Raw genomic sequence first — 14,134 nt, forward strand, 5'->3', positions numbered from 1 at the left:
ATAAAAACTACTTATAAAAAAAATTAGGGTACCCCCCCCATACTATTTTTTTTTTGCTTTGACCCTACAGTGTGGCGTATGGTTGGATAAAGTCTTTCAAAACGAATAACGGTCTTCAAAACCTTTTTTTTCATAAAGTTATTATTTTCGGAAATAATCGCTCCGAAAGAAAAAATTAAAGCTTAATATACTGGTACTTTCAATTAAAACTATAGTACCTACAAGTGTGGTATGCAACCTTTTACTACTATAGTAGTTCTGTCGATACACATTAATTAGTAGACATAACTACTACATTGGCAAAAAGTTGCAAATTTGTACTATAAGCGATTAGGAAGAAGGGCGGGGCGCATCTTCGTGGATGACACGAACTATAATGACGTCATTTAAAATCCGGATTATTGTTCTTTTTTTTTTTATTCCGAAAAGGTAAGCATTTGACCACATAAGCACTTTTTGATTTGACTTATTTATTTATTTTAAGGAATTCCGATTTTTTTATTTGTTTCTTTTTTTGCCATTTTCAAAAAGCCTAATTTTAATGAAGATGTGTTATCTTATCACATTTCCTATCTTTTATATAGGTTTCCTCCTTACCTTCGGTTTTCATCATCATCGTCGATAATATTGTATTGTCACCGATTTTTCCCTAGTATGCGAATTTTTAGATTTCGGCTCGCCTGTTGCTCGGCCTTAGTTCTTGCTCGAAAGTACGACTTGCTGGGATACTTTGGGTATCGGGCCCTATGCAGGGCTTTACATCCGGCCTACGCGAATGCAAAGCCCTGCATAGGGGCCCCGCTGTTTTCTTTTTATAACGGCTTTGCAGCAACTCTGCATATTTCGGGGGCGCCCGCCCAGCCGTAGAGGAGCGCGTCCTTTGGCCTACTACGGGTTCAAAGCTGAACATCATTAGGCATTAGCTGTTGCAATTTGTTATTTGAAATAATAAATAAATCATCCTTCCTTGCTTTTCACTAATATGTTTTTTTTTTAACACAGTATCTTCTATTGTTCGTTTCCGAGCTCTGCTGTGTCCTGCAGCTTAGCCATGCACAAAATTTTGAGACACTCTGCACCTTCGGTTTTATGCTAAACTCTGCTCTTGGTCTTTGCGTAAGCCTAAAAATTATTTAAATTTGGTATCGTCATAAAGAAAATTTTACAGGATAAAAACAAATAATAATAATTGATCAATATTGTTACTGACTTACGAAACAAATAACTTGTAAATAAAATGTGATAGTACAGGATCCGCGGAGTGCGAGTTCTACTTGAACTTGGCCGGTTCCACGTGCCGAAATCGCATGGTTAGGGTCGGAGCGCGGGGCCCCCCTTAGGCGCGGGGCCCTTAGCATATGCTTTTTCTGCTGTTCGGTTAATCCGCCACTGGGCCAGCTACAAACCACACGACTATACGAATATATATACTGAATTAGAATATATAATACCGTTAAACTAAAGACATTGTTTCTTCTGTGCACAGCGGTAGCTACCTAATTTCACATAAGTGAAAAGGATCACGCGCGTTTAAAAGGCAATTTTAGCGTTTTACTTATATGGTGCAAATTCAGGTAACAGCATTCGGAGATAACACGTTTGGGTGATAAATAAATAATAAATAAATAAATATTCTTTATTGTACACCACATATTGAAAAGGAGAATACAAAGAATACACAAATTACAATTAGGTAACAACAGGCGGTCTTATCGCTTTAAAGCGATCTCTTCCAGACAACCTTTGGGTAGCTGGAAACAATAACTTACAACAATGAACGGGTAGTGCCAATATGAGATTACGTAGATATTAGAACAGTATCACATATCACGCATAAAAATATAAAGTTTTATAAATACATATAATAATAATAATTCAGCCTATATACGTCCCACTGCTGGGCACAGGCCTCCTCTCATGTGCGAGAGGGCTCGGGCTATAGTCCCCACGCTAGCCCGATGCGGATTGGGGACTTCACATACACCTTTGAATTTTTTTGCAGATGTATTGCAGGTTTCCTCACGATGTTTTCCTATATCCACTCGGCCACGCTCGGCTCGGTATATATATATATATATATATATATATATATATATACACAAAAAGGCAGGTTAAGGCAGCGAGAGGAAATGTGATTGCGTGTGTTTGGTGATGTAGGACGACAGGTAAGAATATTCGAAGATAATAAAAAGCTGTTAGGTACATAAATTTGAGCCATATGACAGACGAGAGCTACCACGGCCATATTTAACGATGATCGATGCGTTGACTGTGATATACCTTGTTATAGTGCAGCCGACTCTCCTCGTAATCAGCGTGGGCAAAGTGCAACAACGTGGACCTTTTTAAAGGGCCGCTGGTCGCACGCTCGTACACCGCCGCCGCTTCGTCGGAGAATAGACGGGCTGCGTTTGAGTCCTGGAAGAGTTAAAAAAACCTTCATATAAGTTCTGAAGTGTAGAAAAACAACCCACTATGATATATGTACTTATTTAGTGTTAGATACTTTTAAAATATACATCATATTGATAAAAAAATTGAGGCAATTTAACACAACAAGATTAACACGCTTCCCGACTGTAAGAAAGAGACTATACTTCGTTTTTAGCATTAGAAAATAGGTAAGCGATCTTAATGAGTCTTTTTAATGATAAACACTTCAAAAATTAGTTTATATGTAACAATTATATAGCATATATATTTATTTATTATTTATTTATTTAAACTTTATTGCACAATATAACAAATAAAGTACAAATGGCGAACTTAATGCCTAAAGGCACATCATTATTATGATCATTTACATTGTTTTGGTTTCATAAGTAATAGTTAATATTATATGAAGCAGTTTCACTGTACCTTACCTACTATGGCTTTAACAGTTATGTACCAGTTATGATCTAGCTACGTTGGCAGCAATTTTGATAGCCCAGACTGTGCCAGTGTTATTTTTAACGACAAACTGCAATTAAATGATGACTTTTAAATAACACTTGCACAGTCTGTGCTTTTAAAATCGCCGTCAACTTAGCTTCGTCTAACTCTAGCATCGTAACTGTTTCCCCACAATGTTATCCCGTACTGTAACATTACGTGTACGCAAGCAAAGTAAGCGACTTCACTTTATATTTCAGTGTATTAACATAAGTGTATAGAAAAATCAATTAAGATAATTGTGGGACTAGATTTAACTAACCCCCTTTTCAGTCAATAGTTTGGCCGAGTGGTCCAGAAACTGGGCAGCCTGGTGCCAAACATCGGGATGGTGTGCCAAACACAGGAGGCACTGTTCTATGGCAAACATGACTCGGCGAGCGACCAATGCTGTGTCTGCCGAACGGAGTGGGTTGGAACGCTCCCAAGTTATATAAAATTCGTATTCATTTGCTTTCCGTAAGTTTACATAATGTATAATAACTTACCACTTTATCAGTTAAAAATTTCGTCGAATGGTCAAGAAACTAGGCAAGTGCTACTAGTAGACGAGGTACTGCTAGTGATTCTATTAGATCTAGGGCGTACTGAGGGTTTCTAAAGAATCTGTAGCTCAGTGAAGACTTTTATACGATTTTGCACATTAACATACCCCTTTTTCTGTGAGTAACTTGGCCGAATGGTCCAGAAACTGTGCCGCCTGGTGCCAAACATCGGGATGGTGTGCCAAACACAGGAGACACTGCTCTATGGCGAACATGACTCGGCGAGCGACTAAAGCTGTGTCTTCTGAACGGAGCGGGTTGGAACGCTCCCAGGTTATGTATTTCTTCCATAGTTCCACCTGGAATTGAGACATAGTTAAAATAATGTCTTTAGGTACTCTGCAGAATCTTCTAATGAGATCATAATTTTTGGAACAAAAGAGAAGGGAAGTCGTTAGTCAGGATGGCGGGTGTACCTTAATAAAAATAAACAAAAGGCATACCATATTTTTGTACGTAATTTGTACTATTTAGTACCTCCTTAACTTACGTACGTACAACGTACTTAAGGTTATTACCAAAAAATAGTACACCCGCCATTGTGACTGTCAGAATTGCGGGTGTATTTTATTATGCAATGATCCCGCGATTATTGATTCACAGTCAGTGCTGGTTGATAGTCAGACATTATGTTCCGCATGTATTTGCCAACACTGAGCAATACATTATAAAACAATACTTAATAATCTTTGAACTTAAAATATTTAAAATTTAAAAACAAAATGTATAGTTCTAATTTGCCCGACCTGTACCTAAATCTGATGACAGGTGAGACAAAAATAATCTCCAGTGGCGATCAAGAAACTAAAGACGTATCCACATCCATGGCCATTTTGCAGCGATGGACGTCTTTCGGATGATGTAAATGTAAACATTACAGACCTGTTTCATTTCCTCCCGATCGACGGTAGGGGGCGTGGCCGGCATGTTTCTGTTAAGACCGCGGGTGACTGTCTCCAGCTCTTTGGCGACGCGACGGGCGTTCATATATTCACGGGAACGCTCCATAGCCATTCTTTCGGCTGTTGAATTAAAAAAAAACTCATCATCAGGCCACGGAGTTTTCATAGCACAGTAAAACGAAAGTGGCGATAAGGGGTCATCCATTAATAACGTCACATGTTTAGGGGGAGGGAGGGATCAAGAAAATGTGACATGTGGCACGGGGGAAGGGCGGTCACAAACTTTGTGACGTCACTTTAAATTAATCAGTAACCGAAAATTATTTTATATATTATTTATTCGCTATACACTTTTATAACGATTTTTGGAACGATTATCGTTTTATTCGTGTATTTTTTTCCTAATCGGTTTTCGTGTTATAAAATTTCTAATACATATTTTTTTATTAAATTAATGATACCTAATTCGAATCACTGATTTCGTTGAAAACTAAATTGCCAAATATGAGACATCACCTCAGGGGGAGGGGGAGCAGGCCACATGTGACAAGGAGGGGGGAGTACGTTACAAGAAATTCGTGTGACGTAATTAATGGATGACCCCTAAGAGAACTTTAATTTTATTGACCGAAGCGACAGCGAAGCGAACCTAAAATTTGCACACCTGCATGCAGGTGGAGCACGTAAAACTTATTTAATTGTAAGGCCTTTAAACCGTGTTCTTGCAAATAAAGATATTATGATTATGAGACCCGGATGACTAGTGTTAATATCGACTCCATAGCTCACTTTAGTCTCACCATGCTTTCAAAACTCCTAAGCCTGCGCATGCTGTTTATCTTCACCGACTTGGTAAATATTTGGTACCTAAATGTCAGAGGACATTTCACATTTATACCATTAATGATATAATGATGTTACAAACATTAGTAATTACCAATAATAGTGTTGATGCTCTGCTCGAACGCAATATAGTCCTTCCACAAAGTCTCTATGCCGATTATGGGGGTGATAACAGCTCTCTGATATACCTGGGAAAAGAAATAAAATCTGTAACACGGTACAGTTCGCGCCATCCACGATGACGCGCAGGTTTATCAAATCTAACCTTTAATAATATCAGAATACGAGTCAAGGCAACCGTCGTCGTGAATGACACAATCTATATCACTGGGTGTTGTTTGAAAATTTAGTTTTTGGTACAAGATTTTATCGCTGACTGTACTTTTCTTTCCACAGGCAACAAATACTCATCGAGACAATCCTAACAACCACCAACACAATTAGTTTGCGTTGTTTTATCACAGAGTTCCCATGGCCACCTCCTGTCTCCATCAACAGATCAGCTCTGTCATCATAATATTGCATTATCATCCGATTTACATATGTATGCAAAATTTAAGCTCAATCAGAAATCGGGAAGTGGGTCAAATTTAACTTCTAAGATTTGAACCACACTACCACGTAGAGAGGCGAAACTCGAGTCGAGTTTTGTACTTTTGGTGGTGGGTTGTTATATTTATTTGCGTATTTATTATACGCAAGTATGTATAACGGGTTAGCACTGATTGACTAGCACGTTATATTTTCGCGGATCAGCAAAGTATTTTTTTTTTGTTTTAATTGACCCACACAACAAAATAAAATAACTAACAGAGCAAATTTTTTTATATATTTTTTTTTATACTACGTCGGTGGCAAACAAGCATACGGCCTGCCTGATGGTAAGCAGTCTCCGTAGCCTATGTACACCTGCAACTCCAGAGGAGTTACATGCGCGTTGCCGACCCTAACCCCACCCCCCTCGTTGAGCTCTGGCAATCTTACTCACCGGCAGGAACACAACACTATGAGTAGGGTCAAGTGTAAATTAAATAAAAGCTATTAAAAAATCTGAATCACCGACTTGCTTAAAGCAAAAACAATACGCCTTGTATCTACTATGAGTTTTACAGCACGGCTTTGCGCCGTTCTGGAGTCAAAGGAGTTTAAACCTTCAAAATATTTAATAAAAATCATGGCCTAGAAAGGCAGAGATTGGGTCAAACGGATGGCAAGCGTGCGCAAGGAACAGCACCCACGAGGTCTGATGCTGTGAAGAGGGTTGGCGGCAACATGAAGTGCGTGTCCCATATGGCTTATGACCGCACAATATGGTGACGGAGTACATGGTAGCGATCCTCAGCAATGAGGGACCGAGGAAGAAAATAATATATATTTAATATAACTATATTTATTTATTTCCAGAAGGTGCCCACGAGGAACCAGAGAGAGGGCAAAAGAAAGAAAAAATGTAATGAGTTTAGGTCAATTTCACAAAAAAAAAAAAACTTTTTGTGATTATTTGTATGTATTTATATATAAAATCTATTTGTAAAACTGTAACTCAAAAATAATTCGAACTTTTTTTATAAAAACTATTTTTTGCAGTGTTACTTGTCACTTTTTGACATTTATCAATAAAGATATTTGGACTATGTCCCATAGTGGCAACATCGCCATCAAAAAGGCGTTTTGCAGTAAGTAACAACAAAAAGATTTTTTTTGTTTTAATTCTGAAATTGGCGAATTCCACAAAAGATTATTCGACATTTTAATCTTTAAATATGATCTGCATGGGCAGCATGGTTCCATTTTTACCACTTGTCACTATGCCCGTCACTTTCGCGCCTACATGCTTGTTAGAATGTTACAGGCATGATGACAAATGATAAAGAGCCGACCATCTTAGCCCTACTGTGGTGGCAGCATGGTTCCATTTTTATCACTTGTCACATGCACGTCACTTTCGCGCTTACATACTTGTTACAAGGTGACAGGCATGATGACAAGTGATAAAGAGCCGACTATCTTAGCCCTACTGTGGTGGCAGCGTGGTTCCATTTTTATCACTTGTCATATGCACGTCACTTTCGCGCTTACTTACTTGTTAGAAGGTGACAGGCATGGTGACAAATGATAAAAATCTTAGCCCTACAGGAATATACTGTTATAATCTCTCGCAATGTTCACGGGCACAGTGTATAAATTGAAATACCTTTCTGACAGCAGATATCTTCTGGTTCTCAGCGTACGACCCGACGGCCTCCACGCTTTTGAGAAACGTGACGTAGTCATTCCAGATAGGATACGCGTGGATATCTAGACCAATCTTGTCGAGGGCGAAGTCGTATGCTTGCGCCATTTTCTCTCTGAAAACAAGTAAAAATCATATGTGGCATTATCTATGAAAAGGGACCTTATTGTCGATGGCGTGTAGGCCGTACTGCGTCGCGTAGCTTTGTATTTGTATCGGAGCATCGTTTATAACGGCAGAAGCGCCATCGACAATAAGGTCCCTTTTCATAGATAACGTCACATATGGGCCCACTGTTAAGCGTCTTTACTGTGGACATTGTATAATAAACGGATTTTATCGCTAATTTCCGGTTAAATTTCAAACCGTTATCATGTACATGGCGCAAAATCTTTTAATTTCTGTTTTGCTCGAAAAACCGTTATTTTTAAACCGGTTTGTATGAGAACAGTTCTTGCCAAATTAACCGGCTTAGAGCAATAAAAACCGGTTTCTTCCTATGTCGGTGTCTATGGTTATATGGCAATGGCACACCACCAGCCTGGCCGGCCGTTTCGTCACTCGTCGAATGAACCGGTTTTTTAAGGTTACAATAAAGTTCTTAAACGTTCGCATTCTTAAAAAGTTCGGAGGAAAACTGAAATAAACCGGTTTCAAGCCTTGACTCAAACCTTATAAGAAAAGTTTCTAAGCTTCTTCTTAAACCACCAACGACCGGTCTGGCTTAGTGGCTGGTGACCCTGCCTATGAAGCTGATGGTCCCGGGTTCGAATCCCAGTAATGGCATTTATTTGTGTGATGAACACACATGACCATAGAGAAATAAGAAGTAAGCATAGAGTGCTCATTCCATACATCAGTTTTGGGACCAAAACGCTTATTATTTTCGTAGTTTTATTATCAGTACCGCTACTTGACACTAGATGGTGTCGCCACTGACGAAAATTCTCTTGACGGCTGAGATACGCGTCATACTCGTGAACGGGTGCTGTTTGTGGAGACCGGTCTGTTTAAGCTTACACGGGCTATATGTTATGTTATAAGTATGTAACTTTACTTCTGAGTGGCATTAACGTGAGACACTTCATTCGGTTCTTGTCTGATTTAATTTCTTGTCTTTTATTTATTTATATAAGAATTCAAATCTTGGAGACCCTCTACATCTCTAAAGATAATTTAATGTTTTTTTTTTATTGTTTATCTCTGACACTTAGACTTGACTTATACATCTCTAAAGAATTTTAGCATTTCTTGGTTTTATTTTTATATCATAGTTTTTTTAAGTAGTATATATTATTTCATCGATACCATATTTGTAATTTTTATTGTTTGGAAAAATAGACATGTCAAAGTGCCCCTGTGGCCTATTTGCTGAATAAATGTTTGATATTCTCAACAATTTACGACTAACATTACAAGCAGAAGGAATTCAAAATAGAGTTCCGGGTAATCAGGTTATAATACTAGCTGAAAATTGTTGAGCATTAGACTTTACGTTCGTCGCAACATCTATTGTCAAGTAGCAGTACTGATAATTCCGCTACTCGATGCTAGATGTCGACTATGAAAATAATAAGCGCTTTGGTACCATAACTGATGTATGGAGTGAGCACTCTATGCTTACTTCTTATTTTTCTATGTCCATGACTAAGGAACCAATAATTGATTTCGTTACCTGCCTTTATGTTATTCTTGCATATCCTCCTAAGGCTACGTACGCACTAAGCGGCTAGCCGCGTGCGGACAGCCGCATGACGGTTAAGAATGTATGAAACCGCAACCATAAATACTGAACGCACTAAGCGGTCCGCCGCAACCGCACGCGGCTGGCCGCATAGTGCGTATGGGGCCTAAAGCCGAACGTCCTACCTACAGTACTTCTTCAGTTCGATAAAATTTAATCATATTCAATAGCCGGGTCCACACAGAGCGAGCATACGCGCGAGGCAATTTTCGTTTTCCTGGCCCGAGCTCGCCGCCTCGGCCGAGGCACGTCTACACTGGCCGTATTGTGCGTGAGGAAATTGCCTCGCGCGTATGCTCGCTCTGTGTGGACCCGGCTAATTGGAATAGTCGCTTTTGCATTGTTTCGTTCAATTTTCAAACAACGCAAAATCAACTCTATTTTCTAGTGGCAAATTTACGATTTTTAGGGTTCCGTAGTCAACTAGGAACCGTCTGTCTGTCTGTCCGAGGCTTTGCTCCGTGGTCGTTAGTGCTAGAAAGCTGAAATTTGGCATGGATATATAAATCAATAAAGCCGACAAAGTCGTACAATAAAATCTAAAAATTTAATTTTTTTTAGGGTACCTCCCCTACACGTAAAGTGGGGGTGAAATTTTTTTTCGCTTCAACCCTAGAGTGTGGGGTATCGTTGGAAAGGTCTGTCAAAACTAATAGGGGTTTTCATGAAACATTTTTTGATAAAGTGAATATATTCGGAGATAATCGCTCCGAAAAAAAAAATCGTGTCCCCCCCCCCCCCCCCCCTTTATTAAGACATTAAATGAAAAGTATAGCGGACATGATCAGTTTAGCTGTTTTTGAGTTATCGCAAAAAGATTTCCCTTCAGAGTAAAAAGACTTACTTTAATTAGGTACTGATTATGCAAATTTGCCTATTTGTTTAACTCGGGTGAAAGGTACCGTTTCATCCCTTGGTTAACAGTTTACTATACTTTAAGCTCCAGTTTAGCTTATTGTGACGGAAGAGTAACTACGGAACCCTACACTGAGCGTGGCCCGACATGCTCTTGGCCGGTTTTTTTCATTTGTATCCGGGCGTTAGGAGGGCATTCGACGGGGTGCGTTGTAACAATTGTGACGCACTTACTTGTAAGTCGGCAACATGCATTTCGTCTCCTTCACGTAGTTGAGGTACAGGCGCCATAACTCGATGTTTAGAATCTTCATCAAGCAGCGTTGGAATAGCTACACAAACAATGATTGGACAATCGCATAAACATGATGATGGCATAAAACATACCTTTACACTTTTAAATGACATTTTGTGAACTATACCTTATTGCACAGACACAAGGTCCGCGTGATGATGATCAGTTTTGCTGTTAGTAATACCAAAGAGAATTGGAAATATTGGTGTATTGTCAAAGAAAACTTTGTAGCCACGTAAATTTACTTAATTTAAATTTACTGTGGATACAAAGTTTTCTTTGACAATCCACCTCTATTTCAAATTCTCTTTGGTAATACCTACATAGTAAATACAAATGGCAAAGCTTAGTCCCCAATTGACGCCGACCGCTGCGCTGCGTTCAAGCGGCATCAGATATATGATCTGCTAAGATGTTGACACATATCTAAACACGCCTTTTCATTAGTAAATCTTTAGTGATTTTACGCTGTACGCAGCGTACGGCGTCAACTAGTCACCAAGGTCTTACAAGATCTCTGATGAGCATGGTTCACAAACTGAGTTTTTCTATAAGGACTTGGGGACCGTGTGTTTTGGAGGGTCTGCCATATTGTTGAATAAATGATAACTTAAACACATTCAATAATTTTACTTGCCTGTCATGTCCGAAGGCTGATATAGCAGTGCCGATTGCGCCTAAGTCCTAATGTGAAACCGTCGCATGACCTCTCGTGAGTCAATTTTGAATTTGTGATTACGATCAGATACTAAGATACCCATGGATGAATATGTTATACTATTACGAAAGCACTCGCTAAAAGCCGCTGTGTTGAATTGGTTTCAGTGATGTGCCTTGGTATAATTCCTCGATGTATTAGAAATACTGCATACTCCAATAAAGGCAGCTGTCCGAACAAACCAGTGGCTATAAAACGAGTAGTGATCGATCATTTCTCGCGCATGAAATCGAGGACCTACTGCGATCTTCAAAAATGTCGATTTCGTCTTTACATTTAGGCTTAGTTTACGCAGATCATGGGCATGGTTCTATGGGGCTCATATTATATTTCTATCCAGCTGGCTATTTGTGAACCGGGTGGTGGGGAACTAAATGCGACGATACTCTTCGGTGGGTCTTTGATGTAACTGCAAAATCCGTAATTCCAATGAAAGTATGGTATGGGCCGTCCATTAATTACGCAAGGCATTTTTGACTTCCCTCACCCTCTGATGAGATGTCGTGAGAATTGTTTCGACTCCATCTCCTCCTCCCTAATCTCACGTGAGATTTTTGATATTTGATAGTTACAGAGGCGTCTTAGCCAAATAACTTCAAGATAATAGTAAAATATCATTTTTCTAGTTATGGAGGTAAAAATTGAATCATTTGTTAGGTACTTTGTCTTAATGAGTTTAAATATTTTGAGTTATGCAGGTTTTGGCCTTGGAAGGGAAGGGAACATAGCATTTAATTCCGTGCTAATGAGGATTTAACCTTATTAGGCGGGTCCACACAGCGAGAATACGCGCGAGGCAATTTCTTCGCGCACAAAACGGCCAGTGTAGACGTGCCTAGGCCGAGGCGGCGCGCGCGTTTTCCTCGCCTGAGCGCGCCTGAGGTTTCACTATAATACGAAAATTTGTGCCCACGAAAGTTTGCTATAAAGAGCATGCTCATTGTATAAATTTAAAAAATACATATATTCCGTTTTGCTCAGAGATAACGAAAATTAATATAAAATCCGTTTTGTATTATTTTTGCCACTTGTTCTAATTCGTTCGTAAAATAAGTACAAATCTTATAATAATAATATCTAAGTAGACATATCATAACTTCTTCAAGCTATGTGTTGATGGGTACTAGGGAAATGCAATGCAATTTGTTAGAGGTTTTTTTTTAAGATGTTTCTTTCGAAATGTTGAAATTTTTATTTCTTACTACCTAATTCTACCATTAATAAAAATTCTGTTCAAATACTATGTTTAGGTATTTATTTGGATATATTTTGTGTAATTCCTGTTGATGACTGACTGTGTTACTAATGCAAATTTTATGGTCTTTTGCCAAAAGTAAATTAAACTCGATTATTCATTAAGTACATATTTATTTGACGACCGGTTTGGCCTAGTGGGTAGTGACCCTGCCTACGAAGCTGATGGTCCCGGGTTCAAATCCTGGTAAGGGCATTTATTCGTGTGATGAGCATGGATATTTGTTCCTGAGTCATGGGTGTTTTCTCTATGTATTTAAGTATTTATAAATATTTATATATTATATATATCGTTGTCTAAGTACCCTCAACACAAGCCTTATTGAGCTTACTGTGGGACTTAGTCAATTTGTGTAATAATGTCCTATAATATTTATTATTATTTATTATTTATATTTTACGACCGGTATGTATTTTTAAGGTTTCGAGCATTTGTGTGTATTGTACATTTTCGTCGTTTTAAAATTTTTTGTTATTTTCCTTTGTTTCGTATTGCAATTTAATGGATGACTGTCATTGGCCTTCTTCTATGTAAGCATTTATATGTTTAGTTATATTTACGGCTGTTGTTATCCTGAATACCAATAAAATTAAAATAAAATTGCTTTTAGTTTCCCAACCACTAATAGTCAATAAGGAGTTCTAATCCTAGATATTTATTTATATTTGATGTTCAATATAAAGGACCCGATTATTTCACCAATAATATTCAAATTGAATATATTTTTTTCTGGATATGATACTGATAAGTAGGGATATTACATGTCAAAAGTGATCTTCTATGGCAACACTATACAAATAAAAAAATTCAGATATGCTTCCCAGATTGATAAAACAGGAAAACTAAACTTATTCTTTAAAAAATATATATTTGTTAATAAAAAAATTGTAACCATAGTCTTTATATCCACATTATATGGAGGATATTACTATAATATATGGAGAATCGAAATATCCAACCAAACTGACCCATTTATATTTTTATATTAAGTGTATTTGCCAAAGAAAATCGCCTCCAACATGTCTGAACACTTGTAACACACCCTAACCGAAAGAAAAGATATCATTAATGTACCATCTTTATTGTCTTACACACTAAAATATCTTAAATGTGTCTCTTAAAAACTAGCTTTTCTTTAAACTGGTGCTATAATGTTTGTCTTAAAACTAGTTTATCGAGTATACAAAACCAATAAACCCAAAAGAATGAAAAAGTGAGAGGTCCAAAAGAGTTTCTTTTTATGCACTTTTTTCATGTGACCTTTTTAGCCACTTTGTGTTATTTCTAGTCACAAGCCCTTTTCATACTTATAGGAGAAAAATAGTGTCCCAAAATTTCCATACATTTTTCAAACTTTCCTTTTTGTTACCGCCATAGAAAGTATATGGGGACATGGTAACACAATAGGACAAAAACTCTAGGACATTTTTTTATCCCATTAGTATTGAAACAGCTCTTGATTCTGAGTAGAAATAACACCTTTTTTGAAAGTGGTTTATTTTTAAATACTCAAAAAAGGTTCAGATTTTTTTTTTGTATAAGAATGGTGTTCTATATACATGTTAAAAGTTGTACAAATTATTTTATACCTTTAAATGGTACTTTTATTATGGTTAATTGCTTAGTAGTTCATAAAAGTTCTTTTACATGTCTATCTGTACCAGCGTTTAGGGTGGCATAGAGCGGAGGTTTTATTTTTTCCCCCTTATTTAGACTTACGCTTGAAGTACTAACCTTTTCCACTTTTTCAAAGTTTCGCGCCTTCATCTGAAATTAGAATACAAATATATTTTCACTTCTCTGTAGTGAT

At 37.8% G+C, this 14,134-nt stretch overlaps 1 protein-coding gene across 1 annotated transcript in view; it reads right to left on the bottom strand.

Moving 5' to 3' along the window:
* The window catches only part of LOC133533076 (protein suppressor of forked), a 33,637-nt gene that overhangs the window by 18,060 nt on the left and 1,443 nt on the right, over positions 1–14,134 (bottom strand). Inside the window, exons 3-9 of the mRNA XM_061872017.1 lie at positions 14,059–14,091; positions 10,291–10,388; positions 7,419–7,572; positions 5,319–5,412; positions 4,362–4,501; positions 3,587–3,778; positions 2,281–2,418 (exon numbers count right to left, since the gene is read on the bottom strand). Coding sequence (XP_061728001.1) covers positions 2,281–2,418; positions 3,587–3,778; positions 4,362–4,501; positions 5,319–5,412; positions 7,419–7,572; positions 10,291–10,388; positions 14,059–14,091 — 849 coding nt within the window. The remainder of the gene's footprint in view (positions 1–2,280; positions 2,419–3,586; positions 3,779–4,361; positions 4,502–5,318; positions 5,413–7,418; positions 7,573–10,290; positions 10,389–14,058; positions 14,092–14,134) is intronic.

This window comes from Cydia pomonella, chromosome 28, assembly GCF_033807575.1.
Source record: "Cydia pomonella isolate Wapato2018A chromosome 28, ilCydPomo1, whole genome shotgun sequence".
Lineage (NCBI taxonomy): Eukaryota > Metazoa > Arthropoda > Insecta > Lepidoptera > Tortricidae > Cydia > Cydia pomonella.